The sequence below is a fragment of the Anopheles ziemanni genome, chromosome 3, assembly GCF_943734765.1.
Source record: "Anopheles ziemanni chromosome 3, idAnoZiCoDA_A2_x.2, whole genome shotgun sequence".
NCBI classification, from domain to species: Eukaryota; Metazoa; Arthropoda; class Insecta; order Diptera; family Culicidae; genus Anopheles; species Anopheles ziemanni.
Window position 1 is genome coordinate 26,233,928 of NC_080706.1, and position 19,658 is coordinate 26,253,585.

General features: G+C 45.7%; 7 protein-coding genes across 7 annotated transcripts; 3 read left to right on the forward strand and 4 right to left on the reverse strand.

Moving 5' to 3' along the window:
- Nucleotides 1–290: 290 nt before the first annotated feature.
- LOC131289447 (BLOC-2 complex member HPS5 homolog) lies at nt 291–3,768 on the forward strand. The gene is made up of 4 exons (XM_058318709.1): nt 291–677; nt 746–1,135; nt 1,206–1,352; nt 1,420–3,768. The coding sequence occupies exons 1-4, from the start codon at nt 585–587 to the stop codon at nt 3,424–3,426; spliced, it is 2,637 nt and encodes an 878-aa protein (XP_058174692.1). The 5' UTR covers nt 291–584; the 3' UTR covers nt 3,427–3,768.
- Nucleotides 3,673–4,277, reverse strand: LOC131289448 (cytochrome c oxidase assembly protein COX16 homolog, mitochondrial). The gene is made up of 2 exons (XM_058318710.1): nt 4,112–4,277; nt 3,673–4,041 (listed from the first exon to the last, which is right to left on the reverse strand). Exons 1-2 carry the CDS (start codon nt 4,231–4,233, stop codon nt 3,828–3,830), a joined length of 336 nt encoding a protein of 111 aa, XP_058174693.1. The 5' UTR covers nt 4,234–4,277; the 3' UTR covers nt 3,673–3,827.
- Nucleotides 4,278–6,448: 2,171 nt separating this feature from the next.
- LOC131286101 (protein AF-9) lies at nt 6,449–9,847 on the forward strand. The gene is made up of 2 exons (XM_058314969.1): nt 6,449–6,666; nt 6,740–9,847. The coding sequence occupies exons 1-2, from the start codon at nt 6,486–6,488 to the stop codon at nt 9,790–9,792; spliced, it is 3,234 nt and encodes a 1,077-aa protein (XP_058170952.1). The 5' UTR covers nt 6,449–6,485; the 3' UTR covers nt 9,793–9,847.
- Nucleotides 9,848–12,508: 2,661 nt separating this feature from the next.
- LOC131286583 (programmed cell death protein 7-like) lies at nt 12,509–13,911 on the reverse strand. The gene has a single exon (XM_058315559.1). The coding sequence runs from the start codon at nt 13,789–13,791 to the stop codon at nt 12,676–12,678; it is 1,116 nt and encodes a 371-aa protein (XP_058171542.1). The 5' UTR covers nt 13,792–13,911; the 3' UTR covers nt 12,509–12,675.
- LOC131286585 (tubulin-specific chaperone A) lies at nt 13,770–14,519 on the reverse strand. The gene is made up of 2 exons (XM_058315560.1): nt 14,152–14,519; nt 13,770–14,064 (listed from the first exon to the last, which is right to left on the reverse strand). Exons 1-2 carry the CDS (start codon nt 14,358–14,360, stop codon nt 13,929–13,931), a joined length of 345 nt encoding a protein of 114 aa, XP_058171543.1. The 5' UTR covers nt 14,361–14,519; the 3' UTR covers nt 13,770–13,928.
- Nucleotides 14,520–14,931: 412 nt separating this feature from the next.
- Nucleotides 14,932–15,913, forward strand: LOC131289563 (deoxyhypusine hydroxylase). The gene has a single exon (XM_058318848.1). The coding sequence runs from the start codon at nt 14,932–14,934 to the stop codon at nt 15,850–15,852; it is 921 nt and encodes a 306-aa protein (XP_058174831.1). The 3' UTR covers nt 15,853–15,913.
- Nucleotides 15,914–15,974: 61 nt separating this feature from the next.
- LOC131289562 (BRCA1-associated protein) lies at nt 15,975–18,568 on the reverse strand. The gene is made up of 4 exons (XM_058318847.1): nt 18,336–18,568; nt 17,861–18,149; nt 16,785–17,771; nt 15,975–16,486 (listed from the first exon to the last, which is right to left on the reverse strand). Exons 1-4 carry the CDS (start codon nt 18,478–18,480, stop codon nt 16,147–16,149), a joined length of 1,761 nt encoding a protein of 586 aa, XP_058174830.1. The 5' UTR covers nt 18,481–18,568; the 3' UTR covers nt 15,975–16,146.
- Nucleotides 18,569–19,658: the final 1,090 nt, after the last annotated feature.

The following is a 19,658-nucleotide window of genomic DNA, read 5'->3' on the forward strand; positions in this document are numbered from 1 at the left end:
GTATGATAAGGTAATTTTTTCACTCTTCTCGTGAAAATCGTACGAAATTATAAGGGCGTTTTTCGATTTACCCTCAATGACAGATGATAAGAATTTGACAGTTAACCATACCTGCTACTTCAGTAGCAGAAAAGGGTTTTTCTTTGCTCGTTCAATCTCATTCGTTGCTGCAGTTTTTAATGAAACTAACTTATTTTGTGGCTCAATCAAAGGAATAAGATAGTTCATCGGTTTGTTACTATTTTTTTTATGTTCAAACAAAAGAAAAAAGTGGATTCTCTAGTTTCCTAGCTGCAGTTTGCCTCGAGTGGACAGTACTTGATGTGAATGCGTATCAGTGTGTACGTTTGTTCGATTCAGTCATCATTGTCCAGGAAAAAATCAAATATTGGTTTTCAAGTCCAAGAAAAGCACTCCACACAAAGCTAGAAGATGTAAAAGTACACAAAACTTCCTTCCACGTTTGAGGACGCTCTGTCCAAAACGGAACGGTTGAGCGGCTTCCAACGCTGTTATCAAAAAGCCGTCCAAGCGAAGGTTCAAGGTAATGCAAGACTAGCTCGTTCAGTTAGAGGCGCGATAGGATGGATGCCATAAATAAGAAATATGCGCTGCGAGACCGAGCCGAATTATCCGCTGCCGTTAGGCAGCCTTTGCGTAACAACACTCGCATCAAGGTATGGTTTCCAAGCAACGCAGTATTTGTTTGCTACTCCTAGCTATCTTCTAATCGATTGTTTTCTAGTTCACCTGCTTCGATTGCTCACCGAAATACTTTGTCTTTGGGGCCAACTCCGGCAGCTTATACCTATACGATCGAATTACGACCAACTTTTTGGCGATCTTTCCCAGCCAGCTGGGCGCCATTGGAAAGGTATCGATTTCACACAATGAAAAGCAGATAGCGGTAGGTAATCAAAGCGGGTCGATTGGCGTGCTGCTTGAACTGGAACCACCGAGTGTGAAGGAGATACTCAGCACGGACCTGACACCATCTGGGGATAACGATGGTCGGCCGACGCCGGATAAGGTAGTCGCCTTTGTGACGAGTTTTTGCTGGACGGAAGACGACAAGGAGCTGTATTGTGGTGACTCGAGGGGTATTGTGTCACTTATACAGTTCTCACTTTTCATGGTAAATATGGTGATAAGATTCTTTGCGCATATAGAGCTATGACATTCATTAGGGTTTTTTCTTAACACAGGGTCGCAACATTCTCAACATAACCCTGCATCCCGTGCTGCTGCTTGAAAATCGGATAGTACAAATTGATCGCTACAAAGACTTGTTACTCGTGTCGACGCTCTCCAAATGCGTGCTTTGCAATACCGCTAGAGAAGAGTTCAAACAGGTATTGATTGGGAAATTTATCGTAAGTGTATGCTATAGCTTAACTATTGTAATTGTCGTTTATTTAGATTGGTAATCGACCAAGAGAGGGTCAGTATGGAGCCTCGTTTGTTATCGCACAACCGAACAATGGTCCAACGCCACCATCACCACCACTGATGATCGTCGATGAGGAAGACGTTCGGATATTCTGCTCTCGCCCCGGTAGTCGCCTCTGGGAGGCTGATCTCGAGGGCAACGTCATACGAACCCATCAATTCAAGCAAGCCGCCGCCAATCGTCGTCATCGTCAGTTGCAATGTTTGCAGGAGTCGGAGCTAGATTTAGGTCCATCGGTACCATCAGACGGAACGATGATGGTCGTTCCGTTTCAGGTACTTTATTCCATACGCCGTCAGTTGCTGCTCGTACACGATCGCTGCCATCTGCTTATCATCGATCCAGTACACTCGAAAATCGTACTGCGTACGGATGAATTTACCGACATCACGCACGTGGCCGTGGTAGATGAATGGATCTATTTGCTTTCTGGAGAAAATCGTCTTTTCCAGCTTCGCGTTGAAATTGAGGGAGAAGACGAAACCTCTACGGTCACTCCTTCTTCGGGTTCGCCAAAATCTTCGCCACTACCGACCACTGCACTTGATGGTCGAAAGCAAAAGCAGCAAGGTGTTTATATTTTAGATAATATGCTTAATAATAACAGCGGAAAACAGCAGCAGCTGAATGGAAAAGAGAGTCCATTGCTCCTTTCGACCGAAGCCACTATAAAGGAAGCACTTGTGTCCGTTGTCCGGGGCAAGTATGGAAGAAACATAAAGCAAATGTTCATGGGTTTCGAGCAACAGCAACTGAATGCGCAAAATACCCTCCTCGGTGGTGGTCCGGAGCGGCCAAAAACACTTAATTTAACGAAAATCTACGCACCCAGCAATAACAACGGATTTGCCAGTGCCAACGGGAACGGATTGCTGGCAGAGTTTGGTATCGAAGCAGCAGTGGAGGAAGAGTTTCCAGAAGATGAGAATGAAATTGTGGAAGATCTGGTACGGACGCGCACGGGACAAACGTTTGCCGCGCCTAATGGTTCAAAGGTACAAATGAAGAAGAAATTTTCAACATCCCTGCTGGATGGATACGAAACGTCCGAGGATGACGCAACCGTTCGAAACCTGTATCTCATCTACCGATCATCGATCATTAGTAATCTCAACTTTGCCGACCGGTATGCAAAGATCTTCGACGACTACGACACAGAAACTATTGTGCGTTTGCTAGGTAAGCTGGAAACGGTGATGGAAGAGAACGAAGAACCGAATGCCCGGCTCAAGTGTGTGCGGATTTACTTCGCATATTTGAAACCGGAACTTCTGTGGGAAATCGACGACGCGTCGAGGCAATTCATAAAGGACTGTTTTATCGTGTGCAACACGACGGAAGCAAACGATCGATCAGTTCTGAATCGTTTGGAGCGTTGTTCCGAATGTGGATTCTATTTACAGGCAACCGAAACGTGTCACTATCGGGACATCGGTGTCAGCTTGATGCAATACTACTGGTCACGCAAAGAATATGCGCAATGTTTTGCAATGGTTAAACAAGTACCGTACCTCTGGCGAACGGTTACACGGTACTATATACAGGATCGACGCGAGGATAAGGTGGTAGCGTGCGTCTGGAATCTGGCTGATCATGAACTGTTCGAGCGTGCTGCGGCAGAAATTCCCTTCACTATTTATCACTGGAAGCAGCTATTTGAATTTGTCCTTTCGTACGAACAGAGCAATGAAATGATCTGTTTGAACTGTGATAAACTGTGCCCTATCGGTAGACTAGGGTCTAAGCTCAATAATCACGACAATAGATCAGACGAGGACAATCTTAATGAAGCGGGAACAAAAGCTGAACGCAACTTCCGCCAATGGAACTACCTGCTTAACGTTGCTATCGAGCATGTGGAGTCCAGCTCCCCAACACAACTTTTACGCCTGCTGCGCAGTTTTGCTGACAACATTCCAAAAGGCGTGATCAGTCCCAGTTTCTACATTCGATGTTTGCTGCTAGAAGCAAAGTAAGATAGATGAAGTAGGCGCGTCTAGTTGATGGTAGAAGAAGAAATGTGTGTGTACACGTAACGCTGGCGTTATTTGCACCGTTTTGGCGGAAAAAACATGCTGCTTGCCGCCCCGAAAATCCGGGATCATCGCTTTTGGTTCAATGTTTGTTAGATGTTTGTGACGCTGATGCAAGAGAATGCTTTTGTGAACGTTGCCTTGTAGGGCTGCCTGTATGATCGAGACGGAGGCAAGGGATACTATAAGGCAATCATAGTTTATTCACCACTACCACAAGATTATAATGCCAAATGTTGGATTAAAAACAGAATCGAAAAATAAACGAGATATCATTTATATTTTCTAGCAAAACATAACTTGACTTAAACCATATCACCGTCAAGAAATTGCCTTCTCTTTGTCTAGTGATTGCTACCGGTCGGTTTCGGATCCGTCGTCGGAGGACTTGTTTCCTCCCACGGCCGTGGTCCACGAACATTTTCCCACTGATCGATGTCTAGTTGTTTGATCTTTTCATACTCTCCCTCTAGGGTGACCTCTTCCGTGCGTTTCATATTTATGCCGTACTTTTCTGCCTCCTGCCGGGTGAGGGAACCTTTTTTGGAGAACGTGTACCTGCATAGGAAAACGAGATCGAGATGCATGTGATAAGAAAGCCCCGTTTTCTATCGGCGCTCTTACTTACCTGAGCTGTGCAAACTGTTGCAGTCCGAAAGACCCGCCTACCATTAGAAGCAAAAATGGTACGCCATATCGGAATGATTTTCGTTTGCTATAGTAGATAAATTTCTGTTGCAGGCTGTTCATTTTATCTGTGCAAAATATGAGATCTGTTTTTCTTCGCCGCTGTTTTGTAATCAATCGACAGGCTGATTTTTGGCGTTTAAAAATGTCATAACAATAGAAATATGTCAAATGGTTTAAAGCCTGTGTTGTGATTCTGCAACTCAATTCGAAATTATTTTACATGCCATTTCTTGTTTTCACATATTTTATCAACCCGTGAAAAACATTAAATTCTCATACCTTAGTAAAGCAACACCATCGTTATTTATTTCCAACCTCGAACGCAATACGAAAATGTCGCTGTCATACTGCGTTTGCGCTCCCACGAACCACAATCCAACAGTCTTGGCAACCATGATCGTAGACAGTTTTTGACCGAACCCGTCAGTGAGCTGATGCGAGAAAGGCAGCAAGGAAAAAACCAACATATTCGCGCAAAAGAATCGTGAAAAACTGGTCTGAAAGAATGGGAGAGTTGTGCGGTCGTAGTACTGAATCATTCTTTCAATAGTTATTCGTCGTGTTGCATGAAAACTGCAGATAGTGAAGGAATTACCGTTCTCCATAGTTTACTACCTACAAACTCTACTCGTCCTCCCCCGAGGAATCGAAGCCGTCTAGGGGTGTTGGAGTACGTGCAGACGGAATTTGTGTGTTTGCGCAGAAAATCTTAACCCGGTCGGCACAGTTCGGTTTTTGCGTAGCACTATATCGCCGGTGCAGGGTGGATGCGACTTCAGGGGTGTTCCGGAGCAATCCAGATTGTGGCAATAGCTGGGGACCCCCCTTTCCTGCCAGTTTATCCACCGTGCGTGAGACGGTGCTGGTGCATGAGAATAGCATAAATAAGTTGCACTGCAAGCAAAACAAACCATCGACTAGCGGAATCGGAGGAAAACTCTCTGGCGGTACCAGCGCCGTGGGGGCGTGGAGGGGATCCAGCAAGTGGTGAGTAAATATGGTATTTCCCTTGTGCAGTAAACCGCTTATCTTAGTAAAAATTATCGTATGTCCAGAGTAGAGCACAATCAATCACACAACCAATCATACTGCTAGACGGCGCCAAGTTTTGCAACCATCCTGTGCTAATGAGAATGTTAATTAGATACAGAACTTTTTCATGTTGCGTTTGTAGATGGTATTCTTATGGTGAAAGCATTTCTTATTTTAACCAGAAATTAGCGATAAGAAATGCATTCAAGTGTGTGTTTATAATGTAGTTTGTTTTCTATTATGCGTGCGGTCGAGCATATGGTGGTTTACAGCTTATCTATCAGATATGCGCGATGTGAGGTTTGCTTCTAGATGCGAAAACTGATGCACGCTCCTTTTTCGCATCCTTTTCTAGCACAGTAAGCCAGTTGCGTAAAAACGGTGCACTATGGCGCTTTGAGAAAAAAAAAAAACGGAACGATGAGTTGTGTGTCCTGAAAAGGGCCGCTATCTTTCGTTACTAAAGTAAGAGTAAAATTTTGCTCCGTTAATTGGCTTATGAAATGAGGAAAAATTTCGTTTCACTAATAGCTTACCGATAGCAGTTTTTTTAGTCATGAACAAAATGCCGGTTGCAACAACAAACCACTAACACAACAAAGTCTAAATAATGTGAAAAATAAAATAGAAAAATAGGAGTATCCACAGCCTCCAGCAATTGCTAGATCAAGCACTCGTTCTACGCAGTTTGAGTGGCAAAGTTGCAGAGAGCGAGCAGTCAGCAAATGAAACACACATGCATGTGGTAAAAAGGTATCATCCCTGCATCCTCGCATTTAATGAAGTTTTATGCACCGGTGTTTTCCATGAGTGTACAAGCTTAAGAGCCATAACGGAAGACACATTTTATGAAAAGTACCTTCGCTTTTTATGAAAAGCCAATGGCAAACCAAAGAGACCGCCGCGTGAATCGTGAAAGAATATCGATTTTTTGCTCGCAAATGATGTGTTCCTTTTCGTCGGCAGGAAATGCAGCAACACACATAAACACGTGGGAAAAGCATGTTTCATGCTATTTACATGCACACAGATTCACACATTCACAAGATAATTTGAGACTGGACTTGCGACCTACTAAGAATGTTTTTATTTTCTGTTAATAATTGTATGATTAGTATTGCTAGTCGAAGTAACCGAAGGAAAGACAGTTTCAGACGGATGTTTTCAATATTTATGTACTCTACACAGTTCAATGTATGTGATTGTTTTACATTCTCTATATCCTTAGGAAATCAGCTGGTGCTGGCAACGCAAGCTCCCCGGACGGAAGTAGATAAAAAATGTCGGTGAAGATATATTTTGAAATTGGACACGTGGCTGCCGTCAAGAGTCGTCCGACGGCGGAGGGATACACGCACGATTGGGAGCTGTTCGTGCGTGGACTGGACGACAATGATATCAGCCACTACATCGACAAGGTGGTTTTCAACCTGCACGAATCGTTCCCGAAACCGAAGCGAGGTACATCTTTTGTTGTCCATTTATTCGTATCAGGCTACCTAGTTTCTAATAATGTTTGTTTTTCAAAATTTAGTCTTCAAAGAGCCACCATACCTGGTAAAAGAAGCCGGTTATGCCGGATTTATTCTTCCCGTGGAGATCTACTTCAAGAATCGTGATGATCCAAAAAAGGCGGTGTATAATTACGATCTGGACCTGACACCGGTCAAGAATCAGCGTGAGGAGTATGTCTTCCACAGTCCCTCCGATGAGTTTCGCCGGAAGCTACTGAAAGGTGGCGGCTTCGTGCTGTCGGGCAGTGGAGGCCAGGGCAACACCAGTGGCACCAATGACTATAAAACCAATCGAGGAGGGCACGGTGGCGGTGGTGGGGGTGGTGGAACCGAACGATCATCTTCCAGCAGTTCGTCGCAGGATAAAAAGTCTAAATCGAAATCGTCCACCGTCGACGACACGAAAGGTCAGTTTGCGGAGTTGTTCGGGTCACCTTTTTCACACAAAACTGGCGGCAGTGGAGGCGGCAGTAAGGTGTCACCAGATCCGAAGCTTCAGTCGTCCAGTTCCGGCTCGCGAAAAACTTCACCACCTGGCGGTGGTCCAGGCGGTGGTGGCAGTAGCAAAGGAGGCCAGTCAAGTCAAAAGATTTCCGGCGACTCACGATCGATACCCAACTCTTCTTCCTCGTCCATGTCGAAAGAGTCGTCGAAGGACAAAGCTACATCGTCCTCCACCTCCTCGTCCTCTTCGAAGCACAAACACTCGAGCCCGAACAAGGAAAGCAAAAAGTCCTCAAACTCAATCCCGTCGTCTGGTGGTGGAGGTGGCGGCGGTATCGGAGAGGAGAAACATAATAAAGAAAAGAAGGATAAAAGCCACTCGAAAGAGCGCGACAAAAGTGGCAAGGAAAAATCAACGAACAGTAGTAGCGGCAATTCGAGTGCGGCCGGCATAAACACAACGCAATCTCTATCGCATTCCGGCGGTTCCGGCAGCTCAAACTCCGTCTCGATGAAGCGACCCGGCGGTAGTGTCGCGACCAACAATAGCAATACTAGCAGTAACATTAGCAATAGTAGTACTAATAGTAATAACCCGACAGTTCCTACTAGTGGTAGCAGCAGCAGCAGCAGCCATCCGACCGGATCATCCACCGGTGTACAGTCCGGGGGACTGAAAACTTCCGACGCTGGAGGACAGAAGCGTGGCAGCAGTGAGAAGGAAAAGAAGAGCAGTAAAAAAGAGAAGAAAAGCTACGAAAAGGAAAAAGACCGAACGGTAGACGCTAGCTCTTCCGGTCAACGAAAGGTCGATCGTTCTGGGGATGTAAAGGGCAACGCACCCCAATCCAGTTCGGCATCTGGCCAGCAGCAGCAGATGGGCTTCTCGAAGGGGGGTGACGTACCACCCGGTGGTAGCACAAAGTCATCATCCGCCTCTTCAGCTGGCAATAAAAGCCATCCATCGAGCGAGGGGGGACAGCAGACGCAGAAAGACATTGGTGGAAAATCGTCCGCAAGCTCAAATTCAAACGCATCGGGCAGTAGTGGTTACTTAAAGGAGAAAAAGATACACGGTTCCGTAGAATCGATGCGGCAAGACCCAACTTTAAACACGTCCTCAGGTGCCACTGGACCTCCACTTTCGTCGCAGAAGACAGGGGAAAAGAGTGATAAGCTCGATCGCGACAAGGACGAAGCGCGCAAGCACAAGCACAAAAAGAAGGACAAGTCGAAGGATAAGGAAAAAGATCGGACATCGGCGGGAAAGGAGAAAAAGGAGCGCAAGGAGAAGGATAAAGCGGTGGCCAGTGGCAGTGGCAGTGGCAGTGGAAGCAAGGGAAGTAGCTTTTCGACACCTACCCGTGAAGCGAACGATGCTCTTCCATCGAAAGCATCGAAACAGCACGCTAGCGGAAATGAACCTGCAGTGAAAACAACTGGTCACGATCGGGACAAAAGTCAACATGGATTCAATACAGGTGGTGTTGGTGGTGGTGGTAGTGTTGCTCGACACCAGCAACAACCCTCGGCGAAATCAACGACTCCTATGGCAGCTCTAATCGGAGAGATAAGCGGGGAGGATAATTCAAACGATTCCGACGAACGCACCGGGGACGGAGACAGTCGTGCACCTTCGACAATTGCGAACGAAAAGGACTCGGAAGCTTCCAACAGTAGCATAGCGGACATGCTAGGCACGAATAGTATGGCACCGGGTCAGCAAAGGCCACCGTCAACAACTTCATCCAGTACGACGGCTTCATCGGTACGGGATTCAACGGAAAAGTACCACCATCATAAGAGCAAAAAGGAAAAAGCCTTATCACGAGCAGCAGCCTCTTCCGCCCCCGCTCAACCATTATCGCCGGTCGTGTCGGACACAAAAGACGCGCCCCCAGCAGCATCATCCTCCCGCTCGTCAGGAAAGCGAAAGCGAAAGAACAAAGACACAGAGGGACCTGAAAAAATTGCACCGAGAGATTCCACGGTACCGGAAATGGCTACGAGGGAAGGGCGAAGTCTGTCACCTCCTTCGCCACCTGCCGGAACTGCGTCTGGATCGAGCCTGATGGAACCACCGGCCAAGGTACCGAAAAAGGACGATTCCTACGGCGGTGCCCCCGGGCCTGGGAAACTACCGGATACGTCCGACCACACGAACAACAACAATGCCATTAATAATAACAACATCAGGCACTCGGTTGGTAGTGGTGGCAGTACGGCAGGAGGAGATGACAGCAGCAGTGGAAATAGTACATACTTTGGGCTCAACAGTATCCCTCCATCGATCGCTGGTTCTGGTGGAGGAAGCTCATCGCTTTCCGCTGGTGTTAGTAGCTCATTGCTCAACTCTAGTATTAGTAACGCCGCGCTCTCCTCCGGTGTTGGTGGCACGGGTACGGGAAGTTCAGCCGCCAACTCTCTCACCGGAGACTACATGTCCGAGCTGAAGGATCTGCAGCACAAGATTATGACGCTCCAGGACAACAGCGAGCTGCAGCGGGTGGTAGAGATGATAGCGGCCACTGGGTGCTACGAGATAACGAGCGCCACCTTCGACTTTGACCTGTGTGCCCTGGACCGGCTGACGGTGCAACGGCTGCAGGATTTTTTTGCCACCTCCTGACATTAAAGCTACCAAGGTACGAACCGTGAGTCGCCAATGGGACGGCGCCACTAGGCAATGCGAACCCGATCTGCATTTGGTATAGTTAGGTAAGAACGCTTTGAAAATCATAAATTCGATAGGGTAGATATGGTTCGAAAACATGAGCTTATTTTTACTTCCTGGGAGCTTGGGTTGTAAGAAAAAGTACTAAAATTAGCACTTCAGTCGCTTAACCACGTTTGATACTTTTTTAGTCACAAAAAGGATGGATCGTTTCGATCCGTTTTTTGTCGTAAAAAATTAAACAAAATCTATTCACCACCGCCTGATTGGCTTGTCAGTCTGATAAGGAACAAATGATTATTTAAAGAAAAAACTATTTTGCACATAACGCAAACCACATTTAAATGATAGCTAAAACTATAACGGTTTACACTATTAATCATTACGGCCTTCGTTTCCAGATCTGGCATCCCGCTCTTCGCTTCCAGTGCCCTCTTTTGAAAACACCACGGACGTAGGTTAGTAAATTTGCGAATACGTTAGAGCCTGCCTTCGTGAAACGCACCTTTGTCGGTACGCTGTCGTGTTAGCACATGTTTTCATGGGAGTATCTAGAATGGCGCAAGGGGCTCCGTGAACGATGAATACATCAATCGACATGCGAAGACAAACTAATACTTAGTACCGGCCAGCTTAAAAAACGTGGTAAGCTATCAACGCTTTTGCAGTGCGTTTTCGTACAAACCAAATGGACGCGAGAAGTACAAAACGAACGGTTGTATTTACAAACATACAAAGGCGAGGACATCCGTGAGCGGACATACATGCGACCGTAGAGTCAAGGGTTGACCGGGCGAGATTAGCGGCTACTGTGGGGCATTATAATAGACAAGATTATGTCCCAACACTTTCAGTAATTTCAGGGCATTTCACATACAGGCGCCTCGGTAAAACCGTGTTGTACCCTGCATTCCTATATGGAAGCATATTCTCTGCACCGCGTGGTCTATAGATAAAAAATGTACCTTATCGACTCGCAACTGTTGAGTCGATCATAAAAGAATAAGAGAAGTGTTTTTTGGTTTTGGCAAAAAAATCGAAGTAGGCGACTGGTTGCTTACGCTTAACGACTATCAAATTACGATACGTATCCTTAACGAACAAAATCAACTGTCCTTCACTCTCAAATACGTACGACGCAAATGGTTACAAGTAACGTAGGATAATTATATTCAATCACAAGTGCATCTCATCCTTTGGTGCACCTGGGCGTGTTGTGTTAGTGTTGGTGTACATGGTGTGAACAGATAGGACGAACTAAGCGGATTGACTGACGGGCAGAGTTAACGGCAGGAAATAACCTCATTGAAATCGAGCGACCTCGGAAATGTAGTACCGCTGAAAGACACAATATTGTAGGGTTTGTTCCAGGATAAGACCCATGGTCCCGTAAAAGCTAACACTATGTTAGCTTAAATTGTATTCTATCTTATACTATCCTTTTGCGGAGGCACTTTCTCACTTTTCCTACTTTATTCTTTTTTAAAATAAGTTTAGTGGAGAGGCACGGAACGGGAGTGTTTGTTGTTTGTGTTTGACGTCTAGTGGCCATTTCGGGGAACAGGAAAGATGTTTTTAAAATTAGCTTACTTTGGCTGCCTTACTATGACCGTTTAGAAATCTCCCCATCGTAATGTTATACAGGATGAAAACCCATCTTTTTTTAAATACTCTCACTAAAGACAGACGAGAGCAAGAAGGAAAACAAAACAGTAGATTAGTACAATAATTGAGTTTCATACGTTGAGTTTTATACGTTTAGAAATGTTGTATTCACCAACGTGTAATTTAACAAATAGTTTTCATGTTAAACTATTGTCTCATTTTAAGTTACCAAGAGTATGTAATAGCAGAACAGCTTTGGTAGGGTCACGCAAAAGTTGGTAAGGCGCACGTATTTGTGTATGTAGGCATTATTGGAATCGGAAGCGGAGGAATTCTAACTGCTCCAAGGCGTTGTGGAAAGAACAGGCAGAGTAGCTTAGTAGCGAGCGTGGTAATAGTTAAAAGAAGAATGAAACGTGGCGAACTGAACGAACTGAAATCATCACAAAATGATAAATAAGTGTAAATACGTATATAAATAATATACATTAACATGAGCATTGTATATCGGTTTAAACGTTCTAAATCTTAACGCTAAGGAACATAGTAAAACTAATAATGTAACCATGAAAGGAGATCATCGACACGAAAGAAACTTTTGGCACCGGTATTTTTTAAAACCGTGCACGCTACGCAAGTCGTTTTCGTAGGTTATGCATGTTTTTGTTTTAATTTTTGCGTGTGTTTTCTATTTGTTCTATAACCAAAAGGTTTTTTGTTTTTCCCCCAATATTGTGTTAAAAAAATCCCTGTATAGATCTTTAGATTCGACATATTATACTCCGGCGATTGCCCGACAACTGAGAGCTTCGTAGAAAAACGACACTTCTGATTAATGACCAAAACGAAGCATAAAACTCGTTTGACATGAAATTAAACGCAAAGGTTTAAAATTTAAACATTTTCCCTTCAGGCTTGGGAGGTTAATGGGCAAGGTAACAGTTGAACGCACAACTGTTCGTAGCTATCATTAGGCCAGAAATAAGTATTGAAGAGATGTACCGAAGATGAAAAAATAAAACCCATACCAATGCTCTCTGGTGCTAAACTGTGTACGCCTTTGGGAAGTTTGATGTTAATTGTGTTTATTCAACGACCTATACATATATTTCATTTTTAAAATAGTCAGAATTTGTTGACAATTAATTTTTGTTGTTAAGCTCATTCGCGAAAGTAGTGTTACAATTGCTAACGCTAGTAAATTAGTCTACGACTTTTCCCCCGCCACCAACATTACGTCTTCTCGGGTTTGCTCTTTGTTGGCTCTCTATAAATCGCCCAGTCGGGTAGCGGATGTTCCGAAGGGAACACCCAACCAGTCGGAACGGGATAACCTGGTTTCGATTCCGTTGAAACGCCAGTGGGATCGATCGGCACAGCGTACGAGTCCCAAGTCCATCTAACGCCAAGCAGATCATATCCATCCGTTCGTCGGCCACCGATCGCTGCAGCAGCATCGCCGAAAAGTGCCTTCCGCCATCGATTATCCCTCCGACGGCTCTCATTACCAGCGGACCGGCGAGCTAACTCATCTTTCAGTAGTCTTTCCTCCTTGATGCAATCGGTCAGCTTGATTTTCCATTCTGCAATCAGTGCATCTACATTCCTCCGAAAACGCTCCCTGGTATCATCAACCGGATCCCTTGCTAACGTTTCTCCTTGCCTTTGTTGGTGTAGTTGAATAGTCTTCTCGAACCGACCTAAATACCGCTTTGCTCGAGCTTTTCGTCGTCGGACATCGGCTAAGATAAGCGTTTTTGCCTGCAGCTCTTCGCGGGCTGTCCGTTCTTTTTCCAATCGAGCTTTCCATTCGGTTTCCCAGCGAGAAATTTCCTCTAGTCGCCGTAAACGATCCGTTTGTTGTTTCTCTCGCGCCTTTTTTAATCTAGCATTCCTTCGCTTTTTCCATGCTCGTTTCTTGCGCCGTACTACCAGTTTATTAGCAACCGATGTTACTGTTGCCAAATCCTCGAGCTCTTTAAGTTTGCTATCAAGGCCATTTTTAAGATGTTCTATACGTTCGACTTCATCACTCCACCTTGTGTCGTTTTCGTCTACTGGCGTTTTTTGTAGTTCTTCGAGCACCAACTTGGAATGTTTCAATGCTTTCAACGCGTGCAGTACTTTGCGAACCTCGGTACGGTAGGTTGCAATATTGATGGATGGGTTGGATTTGAATGCGTTAACTGAGATTGACCGGTTTTGCGTATGAGAGGACACAAACTCTTCCACGAGAAGTTCATCCGATAGTCTTAGCTGTTCTAAAAGTGTTGGATGTGGAAAAGAATCATCGATCGGCGGCGGTGGTTTTGTTAAGTCGAACGGAAAGCCTGAATGTTGGGGAAACATGTTCCTTCTAGGAAAAAGAATCTACGGCACGCTCTTGAAGCTCAATCCAGTTAATACAGTAGCTCAGTTATCATAACGTATCTTGTGTAACTTAAAATTATAGTTTGTTCGAATAAGAAAGAAAAATCCCCACGATTCTAAGCGGTTATCTTTTGGGGCAAATTCACTTTCGCATCCTCCAGCACTGCCAGCGCATTTTGATACTGTTCCGTTTCCTTGAGCTCTTCCTCGTTCTTCAGCATTTCCGCCAGCTCCTCATGTGCTTTGGCCAACCTTTCGTATCCGGAATGGGATGATGGGGAATGGAGAAATGTTACATTCGGTAACAAACGCTAAAGAAAACGTTTAATACAAACATACCGTCGCTGGCAGTCGGGTATCATCATCATCGATTCCTGCAGCACTTCTTCCTGCTTCCGGAGGACATGGTCGTCCGAGCCGGCCGCTTTCAGCTTTTCGATACGGTTTTGCTCCGTGATGACTTCCTTCTCGTACACCACCTTTTCCTTCGACAGCCGCTTCACTACACCTGTTTTGATGGTCAACTGGCGCAGGCGAGGGTCCGACATTGCAGGACGCTTCCGACACGGAGAATTTAGGGAAAGACTGGAAGAATCTGGAAAGCGATATCCAAAACCGTACGGTACTTTGTATCGTTCCGGAAACAGTCTAGAGCACAGAGATAGAGGCACGCACAATGCCGGCACTTGCTAGGTCTGTATTACTCATCGCGCGTCAACGGAGCAAGCATTTTATCTAAAAAAACAACATACGTTGCTGTGAGATCTGTTCGCGTCGAAGTACGAACATCTGGTATACAGCATGCGAAAGTATTTTCTAATATTAAATTGATGATTGACATATGTTTTAAAGACAGTCAATGTGTGTTTTAGACTGTTTAAAAATATATCGAATGGAAAGTTTCACTAAAAGATCATTATTCTAATGATATTCGTTAATAAATTTGTTCATTTTGTCATCCACCCGACTACGGCTAACAATATTGCTACTCTGCTGTCAAAACAAACAAAATGCTGGCAGTTGGTATGTTTAGGAAACGGTCACACGACGAGCCAAAACGTGTGATTCATTGTGAAATAGTCTTTCATCTACTTGCGGCTGCTTTCGGTGACCGATAAAATGGTGAAGATAAAAGACAGCGCAGTGGACGCTATAGGCGAGGTGCTCAACAATCGCGACCGTCCGTTGAAGGAGCGATTCAGGGCCCTGTTCGCACTGCGGAACATTGGCGGCGATCGTGCACTCGATGCCATCGGCCGGTGTTTCGAGGACGATTCGGCCCTGCTGAAACACGAGCTAGCCTACTGCCTCGGACAGATGCAAGACGTGCGAGCTATCCCCATTCTGACGAAGGTTCTGGCCGACGTGCAACAGGAACCGATGGTGCGGCATGAAGCGGCCGAAGCGCTTGGTGCGATCGGGGATAATTCAGTCGAGGCAACGCTTCTCGCGTACTGCAAGGACCCCGTGGTTGAGGTGGCAGAGACCTGCGAAATCGCTCTGGAGCGTGTGCGATGGTTGAAGGAAAATAAAGATCAAGAGCCCGCCCTGGAGGATGACAATCCGTACGCCTCTATTGACCCAACCCCACCAGCACCCCCCACAAGTGTAGACGAACTTCGGCGAACTCTGTTGGATGAATCGGCAACCCTCTTTCACCGTTATCGGGCCATGTTTTCTCTGCGCAATCTTCGTACCGAAGAGGCTACGCTCGCCCTGGCAAGTGGATTGAAGGGAAAGAGTGCCCTCTTCCGGCATGAGGTGGCCTTCGTACTGGGACAGCTGCAGCAAGAGTGTAGCATACCGTTTCTGGTTGAAAACCTGCGCGATCCGCTGGAGAATGAAATGGTGCGCCACGAATGTGCGGAGGCACTCGGAGCAATTGCCACCGAAGAGTGTACCCGCGTGCTGAATGAATATTTGAAAGACGAGAAACGGGTTGTGAAGGAGAGCTGCGAAGTTGCGTTGGACATGAGCGAGTACGAAAACAGTGCCGAGTTCCAGTATGCCGACACACTACTGAAGGTTAATGATGATTGAATAAAATGCACCGATTCCTTCTAGAACTAAAAAGTCCTAAGATATTGGGTTCAACATTGAAAGCTAACAACCGCTTCCACCTTGTATCGTTTTGGCGTTACCGTATATTTATCATAGGTTGACGATGACAGTAAAACTACGAAAAGAATGTATCACAATTCCGAAAATTTCCAACCTGGCTAAAACTAGACATATCGAAATATAGAATCGGCGAAGGATGTGCGCAGCTAGTGGCAGGGAAAAGATGGCCTTATTTCCATATGGGAAGCCAGCGAACGAAACGCTTTTGAGATCCTACTTTTTTCGTTGGCGACGCTTGGCCGACGATTTCCCGTTACTGCCACTGCTCGAGGGATTGTTGTTACCGCCGGTGCCCGGCGACGCTTCGTTCGCCGGAAGTATCACTGTTCCATCCACAAGCTCGCTCTTCAGTTCGGAACCGGCAATCGTGTTCTGTGCTTCCATGTAGAACATGAGATCGCGCACCTGCTCCTTTAGGTCGACGATTTCCTGCTCCTTTTCGGTGCATTTTTTCTCGAGCTCAGCAAACTTTTCCTGCCAGGAAGTCTGGTTCGATTGTAACGTCTTCCCAAATTGCTTTTCCTCTGCCAGTTCTTCGACGACGGTGTTTAATCTATGGAGCACAAGAGCGCAAACGATCTGAATTATTTTCTGAACAAGTTAATAAATACGAAAATGCTTTAGAACGAGTTGTGTTAACAAATGCTTTACAAAAATTCAAAGGACAGTGAGTTCATTTACTAAAGAGCTCATATTAGCTTACTCAAATGATCGTTCTGCTACTTTGTAAGATTTTAAAGGAATGTGAACTAAGCGAAACATTTTTTTCTTGATCCAATAATATGAATATATGGAACACCTTAGTGTTCTAAATATTAGAAACATAAACCTAGAGTCAGGCATATACTCACTTTGAAGATAGTTGCGTTACTTTCTTTTCCAGATTATTTTTCTCCTTCGTAAGTCCCTGTAGTTTTGCCTCCAGTGCGGCACATTTTTTCTTTCCCTGGTCATTTTCCGACTGCAGCTTCTGTCGCTCGCCACCAATGATTGCCTCCAGCCGTGACAACCGTTCCTCATAGTAATCCCGTTGCGCATCCAGTTGCGACGTTAGCAGATAGGTAAACTCCAGCTGCATCGAGTCAATCTTTTCGTCCCCATCAGCTCCACCGGGCGACTGGGTGGCCACAAGCTTGCCATCCGATTTGCTTTGCAATAGCCGGTGCACAAAGTTATCACCGGCGTAGTCCCATACTCGGTTGGTGCCGAGCTGCAGGGCGTAGGTATGATTGGTCACCCGATAGTGGGATGCAGCATGGCCTCCCTGGTAGCGACCGCATCCGATGTGTCCGCAGATGAGGCAGATCCAGAGAGCTTCGGTGCCTTCACACTCCATGCAGACCGATTGTTCGGACAGCTCCGGCGTTTGGATGCAGCGACACACGGGACACGTTGAGTCGCACCACTTGATCAAACATCCGGCGTGGAATGTGTGGTTGCACAGGATCGTCAGCACACCGTCCACACTTTCGTCCATGCGCTCCAGGCACACGGGGCACGTCGGCAGTTCCGTGTGGCCCGGCGGTGCGATGCAGTTTCCATCCAGTCCCCATTCGACGGTCGAAACCCACACGGCATGGCAGAGCGAGTCTGGCTCGAGACTATTGTATGGTGCCCCATTGAAAGTTTTATAAAACTCGATCGCTCCATCGGTACAGCGGAACTCTAGCAACACCATGAACTGATTCGGTGAACCATCGCGCAGGATGCGGACGTGTTGTATCTGCTGGTGGCAGGGAGCGATAAAATTGAGTATGTCATGGCAGTTCAACGACGATGGTACAGCAATCAGACAGAGTGTTTGCGAAACACCACCTTCCGTCATATCTGCCCGTTCACTGTGGAAATGGACAGGAGAATGAAAAGGAATCAGTGCACGTCATCCCTGGGGTTCACAATAGATTTACGTAACCCTGGCAACACCTACTTCCGTTTGAACAAATGAAGAATGCCTTTGGTAACTTCGACAAATGGATTCCCAGAGAAGAAGTTGATCTCTCCCGGGAACTCCGTGGCCGACGGTGGCAACTCGTCCATCGGAGTTTGCTCGCGCGAACTTTTAGGCAGAATGCCCCGGTATTCATCGGCTGGGGCGCCATCCATCAACCGGTTACGGTAGCTTTCGATAATAATTTTCTTCGGTTTACGCTGGCCTCGCATCTCTCGCTGCAACCGTGGATTGTTGGGATGTTCGTTGGATACCGCTCCGGCTACCTCTAGAGGAGAAACCACTCACATCAGGATCAATCGAGGAAGATGAGTAAAAGACGCCCCGACGTAATATATCGACCGACCAACCCATTCGTGTGAAGGATTTTTTTTTTGCTTGCAACTCGATCACAATACACGAACTCGGTTCGGTGTCGCATATTTACCGGACTATAATTAAAGCGATCACTTACCGTCGCCAACAATGCTGCCTCCTGTTGCTGCGTCATCGTAGGCGGATGCGGATTCCGTCGGTCCCAACATATCGGACGATTGACTGTTGCTTCCGTCGGCGACTAATTCAATCTTGAGCAAGCATACAGAAACCAGTACAGACATTTATGGTGCACCCACGATCATAATCTAATTACGCCAAAGAAAGGAAAATGAAAGAGGCAAACGAAAGAAACAACAACACCACCGAACGGTCAAATGTTGTACGCTGTTTGTCACTTTTCTAGTCCAGCTAGGTTAACAATATTTTTTTAATTTAAACTCTTGACTGTGAAAACCACCGCCGAGATCGAGACGTTCTGGTAGGAAAAACGTCGCAAATCTCTGTTGCAAATGGTAAGTACAATTTGTTGGACGCAAAACACATTTGCGGAGAACGGGGTGAGGAATTGCAGTCAAAACAAAGAACAGCTTACTGTCAGTTACTCGTTTACATTTCCTGATTGCAGGACTTAAACAGGGCGAAATGTATTTTTTAGGGAACCGAAAATACAATTAAACTTTTCCCTAGTTGAGGGTTTTTTACCAAGAGTATCTTTTAATCGTTAAATGGAATAGTAAAAATGATTTAAAAACTAAAAATCTTGAATAAATTTTATGAAAACTTCGTGACGTTTATTTGACAGAGGCGAAAAGGCGAAAGTTCCTTGGGAACGATTCTGTCTAGTGATGGGGAAACTGAATCCCTACAGAGATTCGAATCTTTCGATTCAAATCCATTCCGAGATTCGGATCTATGAACCCGAATCCCAATCCGTCATATCATGCGTGCTTACCTAATTTACCGATCTTTCATATTATTTGTTACTTTAACAATTGTACAATCAATGGTTGAATTGATCCAAAGGCTAAATCGAGCTTTTGAATGGTCCCCAGGACCATCTGGATCGCTATCGCTATCCGCTCCAAGGGGGAGCTGTTTCATTTCAGTTCCGAGGAAACTACCCACCACTATGCGCACAATTTGAGAGAGAAAAGAGAATTGAAAATGCTCTCGCAACATCGCAAAATCTCTCTTTCGAAGAGAGAGATTGCGCATCGGGACCTTTCGAACTCTGCCGGCCTGGAATTACAGGTGAACGTCGATTATCCGGGGGTGTCGGGACCGGAAGGTCCCCGGATAACCGAATTCCACGGATAATCGAACATATACTAAAATACGTTTATAATACCTGGTTTGAGTCTCGGCTAGTTCACTTTTGACCAGTTCCAGTTAGTTGATTAATCATAAAAAATGTTTGAAGTATTTTCCTATGGTATTTTTATTGCTATTTTCGATCCGA

Bases quoted from the DNA above. Each gene is read 5' to 3' on its own strand.
- LOC131289447 (XM_058318709.1), top strand. From the start codon at position 585: ATGGATGCCATAAATAAGAAATATGCGCTGCGAGACCGAGCCGAATTA. The intron at 1,136-1,205 runs GTAAATATGGTG...TTCTTAACACAG, and splicing joins TACAGTTCTCACTTTTCATG to GGTCGCAACATTCTCAACAT. The intron at 1,353-1,419 runs GTATTGATTGGG...TCGTTTATTTAG, and splicing joins CTAGAGAAGAGTTCAAACAG to ATTGGTAATCGACCAAGAGA.
- LOC131289448 (XM_058318710.1), bottom strand. From the start codon at position 4,233: ATGAACAGCCTGCAACAGAAATTTATCTACTATAGCAAACGAAAATCA. The intron at 4,042-4,111 runs GTAAGTAAGAGC...TTTCCTATGCAG, and splicing joins CAACAGTTTGCACAGCTCAG to GTACACGTTCTCCAAAAAAG.
- LOC131286101 (XM_058314969.1), top strand. From the start codon at position 6,486: ATGTCGGTGAAGATATATTTTGAAATTGGACACGTGGCTGCCGTCAAG. The intron at 6,667-6,739 runs GTACATCTTTTG...TTCAAAATTTAG, and splicing joins GTTCCCGAAACCGAAGCGAG to TCTTCAAAGAGCCACCATAC.
- LOC131286583 (XM_058315559.1), bottom strand. From the start codon at position 13,791: ATGTTTCCCCAACATTCAGGCTTTCCGTTCGACTTAACAAAACCACCG.
- LOC131286585 (XM_058315560.1), bottom strand. From the start codon at position 14,360: ATGTCGGACCCTCGCCTGCGCCAGTTGACCATCAAAACAGGTGTAGTG. The intron at 14,065-14,151 runs GTATGTTTGTAT...CGGATACGAAAG, and splicing joins ATACCCGACTGCCAGCGACG to GTTGGCCAAAGCACATGAGG.
- LOC131289563 (XM_058318848.1), top strand. From the start codon at position 14,932: ATGGTGAAGATAAAAGACAGCGCAGTGGACGCTATAGGCGAGGTGCTC.
- LOC131289562 (XM_058318847.1), bottom strand. From the start codon at position 18,480: ATGTCTGTACTGGTTTCTGTATGCTTGCTCAAGATTGAATTAGTCGCC. The intron at 17,772-17,860 runs GTAGGTGTTGCC...CCATTTCCACAG, and splicing joins CTTCATTTGTTCAAACGGAA to TGAACGGGCAGATATGACGG. The intron at 16,487-16,784 runs GTGAGTATATGC...TGTGCTCCATAG, and splicing joins GTAACGCAACTATCTTCAAA to ATTAAACACCGTCGTCGAAG.